We start from the raw sequence: 14,311 nt of genomic DNA on the forward strand, positions 1-14,311 counted from the left end.
TTTAAGCACATCTCCATGCACCATGAGCTACCAAACAAACTTACCGTCTATGAAAACCCACAGATATGAAGCTGGATTTGTGTGATGTTCAAAAGCATCAGCTTCAAAATCTCCCAACATATTAATATTGTTTTGAAGCCACACACATGATATTCCTCAAGTAATTATGCAAAAATGACTATTTATTGATCAAAACAGTAAATTTGTGTGAAAAGAAATAAAAGGTGTCCGAGTTCTACTGCCTCTAGTGTTCATTTCTTTTAGAAACTGTAGTGATATGTACTTGTTGGTACATATTTTGTGTCTTGCATCCAGGTATGTTTATAGCTACCTGGTCTCATGGCATAATCAATACAGAATGAATCATCTCTTTTGTCCCTATAAAACAATTGTCCCTATTTCATCAAATTTATTTTGAAAATTGTTAGCATATTTACATGTAATCGGCATAAATCTAACCTTTTAATGTCCAAATAATGTAGCTAATTTGTTCATTTAAACGCTGGTCAATATTATTTTTTTTTTTGTTATAGCATAACAATTGCAAATATTTGAAAACTTGGTTTGCTTTCAGATTGAAATTCAAGTTTGGAGCAAGGTTTTCAGTGTGTTTTCAGACTTCTGGACCCCTGCTGCTGAGAGAACATTTAACCACTGACACATAAATCAATCATATGCGTTTCCAACACAACATAAAAATGATATGTAGGCTCTGGGTGGAACACTGTGATGGCCTTAACTCTCTTCCCCCTCACGGGAACTCTTCAAAAACAGATACTGTGCAACAGATATGTTAGGAGTGGTTTGGAAAGGCCGGTATGTAATCTGTCAGACCAAAGAGATGTCAGCGCCGGTTCTCCGGGGAGCGGTTGACTTTGGATTTGTGGGAAGTTAGTTAGTCCTGGAATCTAATGTTTAATTCACAGGCTTGACTCTAATATGCGGTGAAGGTTAGCTTTGGTTGGACGTGTCACAAAATTAGAAATGCATGACATGTTAAAAGGTGTGGGATAAAAGGTCAAATGCAAGTATTATTAATGGGATAGGACAACTGGAGGCCATCCATTGGAAGAAAGCCCAGTGTATTCTGGTTTCCCTTTAAAAATGTCATGAAATTCATGACAAGTAAATAGAACAGGAAAGCAAGGACAGGAAAAACTATTCATCATCATTCACTATAATAGTTATTTTAATATTTAGTTATATTTCCCACCCTGGGGAAAAGAAAAAAACGAAGCACAAGTAGACAACTTGTTTGTGGAAGATGGAGGTAAGTAACTACAAGTTTTGACCAGTCAAACCAGCAGCTGGCAGCAATCTGGCTGAACATTTTAGACAAGAAATTACAAAATTTGTGGAGGATTCTTAGGTTCATAAATCACCATTTCACTAACCAGAATTCTTAGGCTTCTTGATAGAGTTAGAATAATATATTTAGGGAGTAATAATAAAATAAATATGCTTTTGAGCATATATGTATGTGCTGATTTTTGCTGGTCAAAGACCTAAGGTCTACCAGCTCATTCTTCATCTTAACCTACTGCTAGTCAAACACTTCAAGCATCTTGGCCTATCTATCTAGATACCAGCTACTATCCTGCAAATGCAAGACGTGAACTACTCACTATTAAAGGAAAGTCAATATGTATAAAATAGATACATATGTATGGGCTATAAACTGTAAAAAAAAAAAAAAAAAAAAAACATTTTAGGCAACTAACTGCCTCATATTTTCTTTAGCTGATTTATTTCCCATCATTTCAACATGGGTACAGCATGAGCAGTCAGTGTTTCAAAAAGAAATAAAAAATAAGGGTCCCTAGAGGATATATTAAAAATAAATCAGGTAACTGTGCAGTTTCCAAGCTGTAATGCCCCATCCTGCGGGTTGGTTCTGGTTGATAGGTTATGAAGGTTACAGCAACCATATTTTGATCTGGCATATTTTACAGGGATTGTACAGCATCTCTAATAGCTACATGCCTTGTCGTAACACCTTTCTCCATAATATTCAACAGAAAATGAACAGCAACATCTCTTTTATTCAATAATCTACTGTACATTATTTGATATGCAAATTCCTAAGGTCTCTAAATTATCAACATGGTAAAAACATACCTTACAAAAACTGTAGTACAATCTATTACATACCTTTGGTTGTCTGATTAATAGTTTATTCGCAAGTAAAAGTCTAAGTAGAGTTGTAATATTTTATTCCACATTTATAACCATATAATTAAAAAAAGATTCAGACTTACTTCAAATGTCAGGCTTCACATGGTTAAATTAATTTAATTTGCCATCTGCTTTCTGTGGGCGGAAATAACAGGCAGTTTGCAAATAATAAACAATCTAATAAGCCTAATTTACATTGAAAGTAGGCGTGTGTGTGTTGATAATGATTTCATTTAAATTTGCACAGCATGCAAATTTAAATGAACATAGTGACTGGTTTAAACTGGACTGTAGGTGGTTAATAAGAGGAAGGTTTGTGGTCTTTAAAATGGCTTGAAAATGTGAACCTTTCACATATTTCAACAGGACTAGGCCGACAGTCACAGAGTTGATCTAAACTGAGAAACAGCTCTGAACAACCCCCACACTTCAAACTGCCCGGGGCACATAGTGACGAGATGGGAGAAGAGATTAGAGAAGGATATGCTACCTTTCTGTATGGATATGCATAAAACATGAAATAAAAAATGACATGAAACGAGAAGGTCTGAAATCCCTGGTGAGGATCATATACAGAGTGAATGGGAAAAAAGGCAGGTGGGAGAAGAGAAAAACAACAGATTTCTAGTTATTGCTAAAAAGAATTGGATTACCTTTAACAGAGATTTTGCTTTTGTTGCCTTTCTTAAAAATCTTCCTGTAATGTCGCCACACCACTAACCACAATCTCGAGCACACCGATTCAAATCTTCTTTTGCACATTTCAGTAGAACGTCAATTGTTACAAGTAGATATCAGCAACAATCTCAGCAAGCGTTAAACTTAACATGTTATCTGCAGCCCTTACGCACATGTGACGTGCAAAACATGAAAAGATTTTATCAATCTGGTATAGAACGTATCGTTGTTGCAAGAATGAAGTCATGTAGATACGAGAGGAAGAGCGAGAGATAAAGTGATGCATGAAGTCAGCCGAAAAGAAAGGATGTTTCAGAGGTAGAGCAAGTAATTACATTTTGATTAAAGATTATAAACACTTTTTTTAACCTCTGGAAGAATATGCGTCAATAAATTGTTCACAATATGGCAAGCTTTTAATTTCATGCTGACATCCCATGGATGCTTCTCATTCCCTTTTTCCGAGCATAAAATGTGTTTAAGATGCCTGACAGCCTGCTAATCAGAGCTGCATGGTGCGATAAATCACAATAAAAACATGCATTAAGAAAGTAAATATGGTTATTTTGTTTATGTTGGTTTCACAAGTGTCTCTATTGATTTGAAGGCATTGCCGGTCTAGTCTGAGCCTCTTGGGTGTTCTACACAACACAAAACTGGTATGACAGCGCAGGCAAGAACAGTCTTGCTCAAACTTGACATTTACAAAATGCTGCGTCTTTTCACAACCGAGGATTTGAAAGTCTTGTGTAATTTCAGGATCACTTCTTAAGGCTAAAAACAAACTTATTTAACACATGCAATATCGACTAACAATTTTCCAATAATCAAAAATAATATTTAAAAAATATACCAACATCATCTCAAACTACCTATTATTTCAATAGTTGCCATGCAGCGAAGCATCCCACCTTATTAAGGCACAAGGAGGATTGGCACAAGCTGGTAAAGCAGCTGCTGTGACAAACACTGGGCATTATTTCCCAGCGACATAAAGGCCAGAGAAGTCATTAGTGTCAGTGGAGTATCATCACAACAGCCTGCACTGATCTGCTGCTGCCAGTGTGAATCAACATTATACAGAGGAAGAGACTTTCACTATTAGAACAAGAGAGACGCTGCCCATATCCTGTTTACGTTCCCTTGTAGGTTAGCAGAAAGTCAAAACCAGAGGAAAAAGGTCACATGTAAACGAGACTTTTCATTTCACTGTAATAAAATATGCAGAATTTTAAAACAGAATAATGTATAAATGAAAAATAAAAATGGCAAATAAATCAAATACAATTTTCACTATAAATACAGAAATAAAATGATGATTAGCAGACATTTAGCATGTAGCATATAGTTTACGATTTGTTCTCAAACAGGCCCCCTTCTTCCGTTCGCTCAAACAGCTCTATTTTTAAACACATTTGAGCAGTGAAAGTGTCTTGAGATTTCCATCAACAGTGAAAGTACCTCACGCTGTCAGGCAAACATCTATGTCCGTGTTATTTCTTGACTCCACCCATGCTACTGTAGGTCAGAACTCAATAAAGATGGTAAGTGAAGGTCAGTGAGAACACTACGACAGCTGGACAGCAGCCCCGGGGCAGGGCGATATTAAGCACAGCTGATCTTAATACTGTATGACAATCACAATGACATATTAATGAAGCTTCTTTCCCCAGAGAACGGCCTGACTGACAGGATATTGGCTACGGGAACAACCGGAAACATTTCCTGCCACCGAAGGGGCGACCCACGAGAGAACGTCTGCTGCAGCACTGCACCGGATTTCTGCAACTTACACACCAACACACAACCCCGGGGCCCGAGAGGAATCTGTGGACTCCTTTCCACATTTTCTGTGCTGATTTCAGAGAAAACCTTAACCATGGAAAACAGATCTGGCTGTACCGCACTCTGAAGTGCGCTGAAAACATAAACAGTTCAGACTAAATATTTATGGATGATGCTTAGAATCTGTGGCGCTTTCTACAGAGCTTTGTGGGCATGAATATCCCTGAATTTATACCGTTCCTCTTGACTAGAAGACCAAACGCTGTCGTGTGCTTTCATCAAATATTAAAGCACAGAAATTGCAGAACAAAAATTCACATTCACCTTTGCGTTCAGTCTGAATGAGCTCCAGAACTAAAGATGCTATTGAAGAAAAAAATCCAATTTAGAGTTGGGAACGTGATCAGAACCATTTAGCACCTCGGGGGCACGTGGACTGCAGAAGCACTGATCTCTGCACAGCATTTCAACAGCTACAATTATCCACAACGTCACTTCACTTGCTTTGTTTCCAACTGATCTACACAAAACCTCTCAGATCATTTAACATATTAAACGTAGACGTCTACACATCTAACGCTAAAAATAAATGTTATATTGCATATTAAGGAATCTATTTCGCAGAGACTCTCACATGTCTTTCCTGTATTTTACCTCAAAGTCACGCCTCAATATATTGAACTCCTTTTTTTCATGCCACGAGATTGAATTCACTGAATTCACACATCCTGTCATAACATGAAAAAAAAAAAAAAGTATAATGTTGTAATATTTCATTCTTAATGTATAACACTACTTCGAGTTCTCTGCAAAAGGACAGAATATCCAAAATTCTGGTGACTAAAAACGTAAAAAAAATGTTTTAATAGTCATTCATTGTTAGTTCATGTTAATTCAGAGTGTATTAATGTTAACAAGCGCAACGTGGGACTTTAATAATTCATTAGTAAATGCTGAAATGACTAATCTCAAAGATTAATAAATGCTGCCGTACTACTGTTCAAGCTTAGTTAATGTTAACTAATGTAGTTAACTAATGAATCTTACTGTAAAGTGTTATTAAATAATTTGGCCCAAATTAAAAATTCAAAAATAGATGCTAGTGTTGTGTACACTACACTGATAAGCTACAACAGGTAAATGTGTAAGACACGTGTGTGTGTGGACACACTTCACCGTGAACCAAGTATGCTAAAGTAGAAAGAATTGTACAACTGAATTATTGAGAGCTAAAGAGCTTCATTATGACTTCATTTACTACCCAAGAACATAACAACCTGAACAATAAGGAAACATTCAATTCAAACATTCACACAATATATATATATATATACACATTTATAAATTGAATGTTTCTTTACATTTATATATGTGTGTGTGTGTATATATATATATATATATATATATATATATATATATATATATATATATATATATATATATATATATATATTTATTTTATTTTTATATTTTATCTTATTCCCCCTAACTTTGCTTATGTCATTCAGATAAAAAAAAAAACTTATTTCAATGCACTTCCTTCAATCACAAAAAGGACACGATTATGTGAGTGAACTGGTAAATACTGAGAGACAGTTAATTCTCAAAATATTACTGTTTCTAAATAAAGACGTCCGGTGGTCATGTAGAGCCATGTACCCTTCTGTCTGGGTGTCTGGTCTGGCAGTAAAGTAAGCTCCACAGATCTGAGAATTTGAAATTAAATCCTGAAGGACAAAAAAAGCAAACACTGTCACTTTTTAGAACAAGAACAGAAAAGATTCCTGGAAAATGACAATGACAAATAGAGCTGATCATCACACAAAGACATCAATGACTGTCTAAAGATGAATCACAGTAGGTCATAAAAAGGGCTATTAACTTTTATTACTATACTTTGTTTTCTGGTAATGTTTGCTCTTTATTTGCTTTTCTTCTGTTCTGCCTTGTAGGCGTTTTACGGAAACATAACCCAGTGTAACAGATCTACGGTCAGTCGTGCGAGGAATTATGGAGAAACCGAGGCTTTTCCACCCACCTACTGCCTCCTGGACCTTGGCTGACCATTCCAGACACCCTGGGACCGAGAGCACATGATGAGTTAGGTCTGACCGTAAACCGTAGTGTGGACATTTTCAGGGACTGACTGCTCATAAACTGAGGGGATTTAGGTCACTCTGACTTACGCATCATATACAAACTCTTTAAAAGGTTACAAAAATCCCTAGTTAAGCACTGGTTTGTTCTCATCGCGGGTAAAAAAAAAAAAACTCCAAAAGTGGCTGTGGTAAACGGAGGAGGAGAGGAGGGCAGACAGCCACCAAAACAACAGCTTCTGATCCAGTCACTTTTATTTTACCCTTACGGAGTTAAAAGCATCCGCTCTTCAAATCACCATGCAGCAGAATTAACAAATAGCATGCACGGTTGTAAGATCACCATACACTAAATCATAACTACCGCAGGAAATGTGTGTATTTGTATAACGCATAAAGACGAATGCATTTTCAGTGCCTTTTGAGATTATTCTGCAGTGTATCAATGAACCGTGTTTGTGCTCATAGGATTATGTTTCAACATCAATTTACCATAATGTTTGAAATGTTGAAGATAATGAGAAGACGAAACAATTATTTCACGAGTGATAAAGCAGCTGTAGTAAAGATCGTTGACAATGAGCCAATCCTGCGCATTTGGAGAATTTAACTTGTTCAGTCATGTACAATCATAGGTTTTTGGTCCTCCCTGCTGTAGATTATCTATGTTGAGTGAGATGCAGTCTAAATGTGTTTTGGTCAGTTATTTCATCCAAAACTAACCAGGCCGAAACCGATTTGCAGATTTTGCCTGAATATTTTGGTTGCAGAAAATGTCTGTACACTACTCATAACGGTAAAACATGACAAGTTTTGTTCAGTGGCTGTGTGGAAAAAATTGATGTCATTGTACTCTTCTACCTTATACTGTACAGTGCTTTGATGCAACCTGTGTTGTTAAAAGCGCTATATAAATAAAAATGAGTGATTGATTGATTTGAGGCAATCTTTCACTCCTACCTGAAATGCTTTTCGACCGCTGGGTGATGACACACATGTGACAGAGCGCTGGTCCACCAGGTCCAACGCCTGAAGAGCACACTGGCCAAACACAAACCGCAATCTGTAAGAGCAAATAAAATGACAGTTTGAGGAACATTTCTCCCCAAAATTTAAATGAGCTAAAACTTAATCTCAGGCCATCCAAGGTGTAAATGTTTGTTCACTGGAACGGATTTGGAGTAATTCACTTCACTTTACATCACTTGCTCAGCAATGCATCCCTCTGCAGTGATTGGGTGCCATCAGAAAGAGAGTACAAACAGCTGATAAACATCAATATCCAATAACCAACAACACAGTTTTTCAGAAGATAATTCGTCAACTTGTATGCATATTTCACTGATTCAGAGGACTCGTCTTTTTCACTGTATAAAGCAATGTTATACAGATAGATGTTATATAGAATAATCTGAAGGTAAAATGTCTTTTTTTTTTTTTTTTTTTTTTTACAAACAAGCAACTTTTTACTTCAAAAGACATCTATTAATTGAGTTGTATGGATTACTTATGGTGTATCGGCTATTTGAAGAGATGTAATGCTGAGTTTCTCTAAATCTGTTCTGATGAAGAAACAAACTGGATTTTTGAACGCAGAGAGTGACCCTTTTTTTTTTTTAAACAAAGTTTCATTTTTGGGTAAACTACTTCCTTTAACTCTAGGTACAGGAAACCATGCTAGGTGAGATAAGACAGTGACATGTACACAGGAAGCTGAGGGGCAACAAACCTCAGCAAAAAGCACTTTTAACTCACTTTTTCCTGTGAGCCGATTCTGCTCTATACAGAACACTGTTCTATGCTATAAAACAGGATCATCTGAATGTCATCTCGCCACATTCAAATAATATCTGAGAGAGAGAGCAGACCTAAGTGAACGCATGACGTGATGATTACGCTGGACCCACAATGAATTGGCCAATAAAGTGCCGACCTGTGACGTGAACTACTATTTATGAAAGAATGTGATTCCCAGAGTAGAGTAATTACTGTGGCTTAGTGCTTCCCTCAATGGCTGCCCGATGACTGTCATTGTGGCTTTGAGGACGCTTTTAACGTCACGATTTATTCTGTAATGACGTCTCGAAAGAGAGCGCTTGGCTAAAGACACACATTTGCACTTGATAAAGTACATCTGGCAGTTAAGAGGTAAGCGCTGGTTTCTGTACAGTGTTCAGTGGCAATAACACACACACTAAAATAATTGACCCTCCTCGACTCCAGGTCAAGAGCATTCAAAATATTTACCAGCCTGTTTTCAAGGCCAAATCTCACAGTATGGTAAATGTAACTTAAAGTCTGTGCAAAGTCAATTGTTTGTGGCATGTTTCAGCAATGTGTGTCTAACATTTATGATACGTTTACAAAGATGGTGAACTAGTTAATGGTGGAGTTACACCGTTCAACGGTGTTTCATCATATTTGTGACCAGGATTAATTTGGCAGGTTTAAATCAGAGCTCCGTGACGCAATGGAGCCACCGCACTCCCACAGCGTTCGAGAGCACAGAAGACAGCTTATTTTTTAAAGCTTTTGATACCTTTATTAGCATTTCAATTTGGCTGGGTTGCTAATAACAGAATCTTCTGTGGTGTGACAAATTCAGAACATGCACTTAATAATGACTTTACGTGAACTTTAAGGAAGAGGAGGAAGAGAAGATGAGGGAACTTACGCTATCAGTAGGTCATCTGGTACTGTAAGAAAGAGAAAGAGATAATATTAGCATTTTTTTAAAGTGAGTACATAAACTACATCTGGGACAAATAACAACTTTAAGTTAAATACATGTTAAACATAACAATAAGCAATTATCATTCCTGCAAAACAGCCTATTTTGGTTGTTTATTGTGGTCACCACGGTTCTCTGGAGAAAGAGCCAAACAAGCACAAATTGAAATGATATCTCAATCTGAAAAACACTACAGCCGTCACTAATCCCTTGATATTTCTCTCTGGCGCCGTTTGAATTCAAAATTCCAACATAATGAAGTCATTACTCTTATCCAGATGTTCTGCATTAAGTCTTGTTGGCACACATAAGGATTTCACAGTAACTCAATAAATATATTAACATTTAAACAGAATTATTTGATGCAAGGCTGTGGACTTCTGAACATCTCATTGGGCAATATGCTCTGAGAAATATGATGCAGTAGGAAAAAATAAGAACATAAATCTGTATACTTAAAATCTATGTAAAAGGCAACCTCTACACCGTGGACCATAAGAAAGTTGAACACCACTCCACAGGAGATGTCTGCTTAAGCAATTAAAATCTGCATCCGTGGAGTGAAAAATCCATACAAATGGTGTTAGTGCACCATCTGCTGTCAGTAATAGACGTTTCTACGGTCACATCCACATACACATACATATATACACATACATACACATACACACACACATACATTTTATTTCATAGTATTTTATTTATTTTGTTTTTTGTCATATACAGAAAGATGCTTGTATCTAATTACAGCCAAGCTGTGACCTGTTAAGGCATAGTTGGGGACCATTTTGGGATGGGTTTTTTAATAGGGTAAAATGTTGATACTGTACAGCCTTCATTTTTATTCTGACATTTAACTGAGAATCGTTTAAACTGCAGATCACTAATTATCTGTTGCTTAAATATCTGTATAGAGTCCAGATGTCTGAGAACACATCTGAGAAAACCAGGAACAAACAAGTTTCAGAAACTAAACCAAAAAAGGTTATGATGTTGTGTCAAAATATTCAATATCCCTATCAGTATCAGAACAAATACTACCCCTACAGTATACCATCCAAATTCATGAAAAGCTAAACATCTCTAACACAAAAAACATCTGGTATAAGCTAGTGTTAAAAATATAAGCTGCACATTTTCACTAGTGATCAGAGGTATCTGGAGCATACTGCAGTGTGAGTTTGCTGCAAATGACACTTAATGTTTCATCCAGCTGACAAGATCAGCAAGTGCGTGAGTGTCAAACTTACTCTGGTTTGTCTCGGAGTAAGTTCTCTGAAGGTCTTTCAAAAGCTGCTCAGCAACAGAAAGCAGAGATGAGCCCATAATGCACCTGAAGGACAAAAAAAACAGGTATGAGTTTCAGCTCTCTTTACATAAGAATTAGTGAACTTGATTTTAAACTTAGCTTGTTTGGGAATCTGTAAATACATGTAGTTACATTATGCAATGATTTGTCTTTAGTATCTTTAGTAGTGTGAGATAACACATTTAATCCCACTGGTCACAACAGTGACTGTCAATGTTTTCATTTATTAGGCCCTTACTGTCTGATAACTTAGTGCACTTCCTGTAAATATGGAAAACATAATGGGTCTCAATTAAATATGTACAGTTTCATTAGTGCAATTAATTAGTGTTACTTCAGAGCTTACATTATCCCACCGGTCACAATTGTGACGATCAAAAAAAAAAAAACCATAAAAAAAGGAACTTTAATTATATGTGTGCAGTTAAATATGTTCAGTTTCATATGATAAGTGCAAGTAGTCACATGACCAGAGCTATTTATTATGGTCACAATATAACAGTCTAATACGGTGTGTTTGCAGCTCTTAGTGAACATGTTGCAGCGACAAAATACTGTACTAAAGGAAAAAACAAACAAACAAAAACTATTGCAATATTGATGTTGTATTATTTGTAGCACTAATGTTGATGTTATATTTTACAACAAAAAAATACAATTTTGAAATACATTAGTTTATTTTTTTCTCTCTAATTTCTGTGTCCCTATCAATGTTACTATGAATAATAGAAATAACCCTAAAATGTTAATTCAATGCACACATTATCCCACCAGTCACAATTGTGACCGATCATAAAACACAATTTTCAACAAAAAAACAAACAAACAGACAAACAAAAAGATTACTAATGACATTTCATTTGGACATTTTCATGTCTGGGATTGAATGGGTTCGTCACGAAGTTATCAATTTGAATCAAAGACAAATAATAGAAAATGAGCTAACTAACAAATGCTCAGTAATGTAGAGAAAGTGTTTATAATTGACGTGTGTCAAAAAAAAGGGTCCGTAAACTACCTGAAAAACAACCAACAGCGTCACCCCCAACATCTAAACATAGCATCTAGCAAAGTAACGTTAACTTCGACCGCTTCTAAAAGCTTCAACTGTATATATATATATATGTATATAAATATTCATCGATCATCGACAAACATTTACCGTACCGTGTTCATGTTTCCCGCGCCGCCGCAGGTTCTTCTTCTTCTTCTTCTTCTTCACTAGTTTCTAAGGCGGTTCTAACTGTTGGTTTATAGCGCCACCTACTGTACAAACAGCCTCATTATAGGCTACACACAAAATAAGATTACCTGAGGATAAACGTTCTGTCTTTAATATCAGTTAAAATAAACTCTACTCTCAACATAATGTAGCATGTTTTTGACATCAAAGACGTCAAATAGCTGAAAAAGTTTTCCTTAAACGTGTTAAACGGACAGATGCATTATTATTAATTTATTATATTATTAATACCAATATTAATATTAAATATTAATATTAAAACCAGCATATAATATTATTATTATAAAATACCAAAAACGTAATACAATTTAAATAACAAGTTCGCTTTTTGATGTACTAGAAAAATATTTTTATTTTGAAATGAACCGCAATAAACAAGTTTCAACCATTAACATGTAAACATTTTTTAACACTTTTTTTTTTTCTCACAACAAACGTCCAACCCGGAAGTCACGTGTCACTTGAACGGGGTCACGCGTCGCCGGTCTTCCGTGAGTTTCGCCGCGGGCAGTAGTGGCGGGTGTGCGCCCAGTCTCCGGTGGCGGAGCAGAACGGACACACGTAGCTCCTCAGGATGGGACAGAGGATCCGGCCGTCTCGGCCTCTCAGTCTGTGACTCGTGTACACCACCGGCGTCTCTCCGTTTTGCCGGCAGAATCCGCAGAAGTCCCGCGGGGTCCGCAGGTCGCGGCTGGAGGAGGCGGAGGAGCTGGAGACGTTGCCGCTGGAGCCGGCTCTCACGAAACTCTCCGGGGGCATCCCGGGGACCTCAGCGCCTGGGGCTTCCTCGCGATGCCGCAGCAGCTGGGACAGAGTCCTGCCGAGGTCCATGTAGTCCCGCCACATCCGGAAACAGCCGTCGGCTGCGGGGGCGCCCTTCTCGCGCTCGGTCAGTGAGGTGGACTGCATCCCGTCCAGGCTGAGGCAGGTGTGTGTCACCCACCATCACCCCGAGATATTTATAGCGGACTCCCTCCGGGAATGCGGTCTGTCTGGGGCGCTGCGCACCTGGCCCCGGCTTGACCCGAGGTCGGCGCGAGGTCACTAGGGTCAGGCGCGCGCTCCTGTTTGTTGTGATCGTGTCGTTGCCGAGCGGCACGTGCCAGACTGAGAGCACGTGAGCGACGCTGTCTGTCTGTCTCTTTGTAAACATTGTAACATTTTCATCCAGCACGCGCCAACTTTTGCTTTTAGAAATAAGTTGCAAGAACCTACCAGTAAACAGCCGGACAAAATGTAAGCAATTATAAAACAAAACAACCCTTACATAAAAGTTTCTTTTCTTTTCTTTGTTATTTGCAAGATATCACATACTCCTGCCTGGGCCATCTTTGATTAAAAAGAACAGAAGATAATGTGTATCTTAATTAGAAATGATTAAAACATGTATGTGTACACACACAAACACACACTTGTTTATTAACATTTTATAATCAAACAACAAACACTCAATATATAAAGCATATAGCTATAATATATAACTAGCACATGTTGACTATACACAGAATATTGGTGAAAAATAAAATAAAACAGCTAGGCTAACTATAAAGTAGCAACATTTCATTGTAATATTTTACCACTTTTTTTCTGTCTCGTCTTTCCTCCATATCTGACCTCAATTTATATCCTCATATAAATATATCCTCATAAACGTCACACCTTACAAATATATATATATATACTGTATATCCTCGCCTACTTATCTGCATCTTGTTTATAAATTAGACTATGGAAATGTGGCGTTACGTTTAACTTGTTGCCCCATATCTCTTACAAAACATTCTGATATTATCATTTTAAAAGCAATATACGAAATTACTTTTGATTTAAAAACGTTTTTTTTTTTTTTTTTTTTTTTTTACACGCAGTATTGTGATTGCCCTGACCCTGGCCACCCCCGTGTGCTTAAAGCAAATTGAGATTTACACATCATTAATAAGCTTTCCGGACAATATTTGGCAGAAATACAGCTATTTAAAACATCTGGAATCTGAGGGAGCAATAAAAATCATAATGTTGAGAAAATAGTCTTTAAAGCTGTGCAAGTGAAGTTCTTAGCCGTGCATGTTACTAACAAAAAATTAGGTTTCAGTGCATTTACGGTAGGCCAAAAAAAAAATAAATGAATTGTTGGCTATTGCCACAAATACACCTGTGTTACTTACGACTGCTTCTGTGCTCCATGGTCACAAATGTGGTTACGGGGCATTTAATGAGATACCATTGAGATTCTAACTGAACTTCTAATTCATCCTGAAGGTCAGGTTCAGGCCTTTTCTGTTTGGACCTCAGAA

General features: G+C 37.1%; 2 protein-coding genes across 3 annotated transcripts in view; both read right to left on the reverse strand.

Moving 5' to 3' along the window:
* The window catches only part of zswim7 (zinc finger, SWIM-type containing 7), a 30,162-nt gene extending 18,122 nt beyond the window's left edge, over nt 1-12,040 (reverse strand). For both annotated transcript variants that reach the window (XM_043239134.1, XM_043239135.1), the window contains exons 1-4: nt 11,942-12,040; nt 10,716-10,798; nt 9,409-9,430; nt 7,695-7,797 (exon numbers count right to left, since the gene is read on the reverse strand). In XM_043239134.1, coding sequence (XP_043095069.1) covers nt 7,695-7,797; nt 9,409-9,430; nt 10,716-10,791 — 201 coding nt within the window. In that variant the 5' untranslated portion in view covers nt 10,792-10,798; nt 11,942-12,040. The remainder of the gene's footprint in view (nt 1-7,694; nt 7,798-9,408; nt 9,431-10,715; nt 10,799-11,941) is intronic.
* Nucleotides 12,041-12,351: 311 nt separating this feature from the next.
* nanos2 (nanos homolog 2) lies at nt 12,352-13,803 on the reverse strand. The gene has a single exon (XM_043239238.1). The coding sequence runs from the start codon at nt 12,924-12,926 to the stop codon at nt 12,489-12,491; it is 438 nt and encodes a 145-aa protein (XP_043095173.1). The 5' UTR covers nt 12,927-13,803; the 3' UTR covers nt 12,352-12,488.
* Between the last annotated feature and the right edge of the window lie 508 nt (nt 13,804-14,311).

Source organism: Puntigrus tetrazona, chromosome 5 (genome assembly GCF_018831695.1).
Source record: "Puntigrus tetrazona isolate hp1 chromosome 5, ASM1883169v1, whole genome shotgun sequence".
Taxonomy (NCBI): Eukaryota; Metazoa; Chordata; class Actinopteri; order Cypriniformes; family Cyprinidae; genus Puntigrus; species Puntigrus tetrazona.

Coding starts and splice junctions, on each gene's coding strand:
- nanos2 (XM_043239238.1), bottom strand. CDS start 12,926: ATGCAGTCCACCTCACTGACCGAGCGCGAGAAGGGCGCCCCCGCAGCC.